This window comes from Hyposmocoma kahamanoa, unplaced genomic scaffold, assembly GCF_003589595.1.
Source record: "Hyposmocoma kahamanoa isolate Upper Pololo Valley unplaced genomic scaffold, ASM358959v1 64, whole genome shotgun sequence".
Classification (NCBI taxonomy): Eukaryota; Metazoa; Arthropoda; class Insecta; order Lepidoptera; family Cosmopterigidae; genus Hyposmocoma; species Hyposmocoma kahamanoa.
Window position 1 is genome coordinate 19,824,305 of NW_020653852.1, and position 3,568 is coordinate 19,827,872.

At 38.6% G+C, this 3,568-nt stretch overlaps 1 protein-coding gene across 1 annotated transcript in view; it reads right to left on the reverse strand.

Moving 5' to 3' along the window:
• Nucleotides 1-2,099, reverse strand: part of LOC113230946 (pupal cuticle protein 36a-like) — a 23,044-nt gene extending 20,945 nt beyond the window's left edge. Inside the window, exons 1-2 of the mRNA XM_026465056.1 lie at nt 1,973-2,099; nt 1,603-1,730 (exon numbers count right to left, since the gene is read on the reverse strand). Coding sequence (XP_026320841.1) covers nt 1,603-1,730; nt 1,973-2,099 — 255 coding nt within the window. The remainder of the gene's footprint in view (nt 1-1,602; nt 1,731-1,972) is intronic.
• Nucleotides 2,100-3,568: the final 1,469 nt, after the last annotated feature.

The window sequence follows — 3,568 nt, forward strand, 5'->3', positions numbered from 1 at the left end:
TTGCAAAAATTTTACTAATACCAACAATAACATGTTAACTGTATAACGAGATAATCGGTAGTTACGACATCGCAACGTAATAGTTAAAAATAAAATTCAACTTAACCAAGCACGCATGAAATTTCTTAGCTAATAATCATAACACTTGATATCATACTGTGGTTTAAGTAAGCTATTTAAAGCTGCTATAATTATTTTATTTATATTTTCTAAAATATGGTTGAAAATGTTTGCATACTGTCAAAAAACGAATGTGGAAAGTTTGTCATTTATGGATCGTGTAACTTTAGTAGTATGGCTCCTTCTGAAAGAGATCGTCCAGGAAAGTACTGCCACCTTACCTATTTCTGCCGCCAAGCAGTAATGTAAGCACTTAGAATAATAACCTAGTCCGCACACGCTAAGTGAGGCAAATTGAAGCGCGCCCAATGGGCCTACACGAGCGGGCGGGCCTTCAGTGCTCAAGACCAACTTGCACCGCGAACAGATCAAGAAATTTAGCTAAAAATGACGAAATGTGCGGTAAATGAGTGTAAAAATACGTCAGACAAACTTAAAATAGATACTAACATCACATTCCACAAGGAAGTAACGCGTTTCAACTTGTATTTTTATATAAATATTCGCTAAAACCGAAAATTAACCTACTACTAAAACTAGCCTACATGAATTTCATTTTTGCCTCACTTGTGACAGTTCGTTTGATATGAAACTATTATTCTATGCGTTATTATTCTAAGTGTAAGCATTATTGCGTTCCGATTTGGAAGGGTAAGGGTGCTGGTGAAATCACAGGCACATGGGACTTGTCAACTTATGTCACAGGGTGACGGGCATCTTAGATCTTTGCGATTTAAATCTCTGAGCGGCACTGCAACTGTTCCGGACAGGCGTGTCGCATACCACCAGGCGCGCGACTTGTTCGTCCCGTCACTTCGTATCACACTAATAACTTTTTTATGAAAAAGAAAACCAAAATCAAAAGTTCGTGGAATTACATCTGTTTTCCAAGTTTTATTGGAATCGGTTACCGAGAAGTTCGCGAAACCGCATTCATCCCCTAGTTTCCCACCCTTAGAGCAGGAATATTTTCTTCAAATTTAAATGGGACCAATACTGAAGTACCCTCTTCGAGTAATCGCGTAATATGCACCAAAAAAAATACTGTCGACTTGAGAACTACCTTCTTTTTTAAGTCGGTTAAAAAAGCTTATTTTTTGAGTGCAACTCGTTCCAAAAGCGGATTTATGATCGCAAAAACATAACTTAATGCGCAGGAAGATGTTTTTCTTCTGTATTTATCAATCATGCGTCGTTCTAAGATACCCACGATGTTTAAAAACTAACCTTCTCATTCACAAAAACAAGGATCCGCAACAAGTATCTAGTTAGGTTTAAGTGGCTCAGTTCCGAGATCGTCAGCCACGGTATGGTGAGGTCGCTGGTTGGAGTCTCTTTTGTAATCTTTGTATTAATAATTTAATTCGTCATCGTAGGGACTTTCGCATTTTATTCGTTCTGTACTGTATTATCTTTAATCCCACCTCTCCCCCCTACCTCAAAGATTATTTTGTGTGTCATAAGCACGACGCTCAGTCGCACCTTGCGGTCTTCTTTTAATCTATCTTTAAACTGTCCTATCCACTCTTCTAACTTATAATCACACTCCTTCAAGGTTAGAAGCATCAAACTGTGGAATTCCCTGCCTGAATCGATCAGATGCGCTAACTCTGTTGATTATTACAAAATTTTACTCAAAGTACATTATCATATACTCTAATTATTATTATTTTCTCCTATTCTTACCCGTTTTAAATTTTGTGTAAAATGTTATTATTACCGTATTTTACACACTCATCAATTTATATGTAGGTGCATATAATATAAACAGCCCGGCTCAAATAGGATTGGGCAGGCCACGTTAGCCGGATGCATCCCGAGAAGTGGGCGAACGTCGTCACTCCGTGGGTGCCGAGGATGGAAAGAGACGGCGGGGTCGGCCGGGTTGATATGTCGATGGGTTTGAGAGTGAGTGGTGGGAAGTTGCCAAAGACAGGGAGGATTTTGGGGGAGACCTTTTTGACCCAGTAGTGAGACATAATAGGTAAATAAAAAAAGCAGTCAAACATCGTGATATTCAATAAGGGTATTATTAAAACCTTCTCACTGTTGAAATTCAACAAAGAAGTTTCAAATTTCCTATTCGTTACTGTACTCTAAAATTACATTACTAATTACAATTGAAAATATAAGATGAAATGCCAAACAATAGCCCAAGGTCACATATCAAAGTCAATGTTTCGTCACACTCCAAATATTATAGTATTAATGATTAACACTTCAATTCTTGTGTCGATCGAACGCTGGAGTATGCAAATGATAGCTTTTAAACAATTAGGCACTTTTGATTTCAAATTGGCCAGTTTATGATGGTCTCTGAAATAAAAGGCAAACGTTATCTGCAGCAGCGGCATACTCTTCAATCATCATTTCTTTTTTAAACTTGTGTAATGTATTTGCTATAAAAAAGGCATTATATACAGTTTGATTAAACACTGTTGATATTGTCTAGTAGCAGAAGAGCTCTTTGCAAAAGAGTTCGTACAAGACAGTAATGCCACCTTTTTTTCTTTTTTTTTTTATAAATGTAAGTGTGCATTGGACCTCCATCTTACCTGCTGGAAAGTGACCATGAGGTCGACGATGGAGCACGCACACCAAAATAATGCCTATTCACTCTCGCCTTGAAAAGGTTCACGTTATAACGTTCAGGGAACAAGTCTGCAGGCAGGGAATTACACTCCATAGCCGTTCGCCATATAAATGTGGAAGCGTAACGCTTCGTGCGAATCTTTGGAATATCCACAACATAGGGGTGGAATCCATATGGTGATGGAAGGGGAAGGCGGAATTAAATCGTGTAATTCAATCGCACACTCTCCGTGATATATCCTGTAAAATATCGATAAGCGGGCAACTTTACAGCGGTGTTCGAGGCTCTGCAGCTTCGCCTCTACTAATTTCGAGTCACCTATAAGCCTCTTGGCACGCTTGTCAATTGAACCCCAGGTGGCCAGTTGGTATGTAGCAGAGCCATCCCAAAGGTTGCAGCAGTACTCCATAGACAGCTGAAGCTGTCCCGGTGTGAAGTAACGCCTCACCTAGGAAAGGATGCCAAGCTTCCTGGCAGCATTTTTGACCATAGATTCAAAGTATCTGCCGAAGTTCAGTTTGGACGACAGGTACATTCCCCGTAGCTGGACATGTTCGGCTATAGGTACCTTACCTATTTCTTCCGCCAACCAGTAATATAAACATTACTGCGTCCCGATTTTGAAACGCAAGTATGCTTTTGTTTAGTTGGTAATGAACTATTGTTACATTTTGAAGTACAAATATAACGGTATGAAATTGCGTATAGCTTATATCTTCGTTGTTTAATCATCGCCGCGTAAACGACAAAACAAAAAATACTTGTTATTGTAGTTTAAGTTTTGTACATATTCTACATTACATTAGTTATTATTTTCGTATTTTTAATTACTCTCATGTATTAAACTATGTTAAA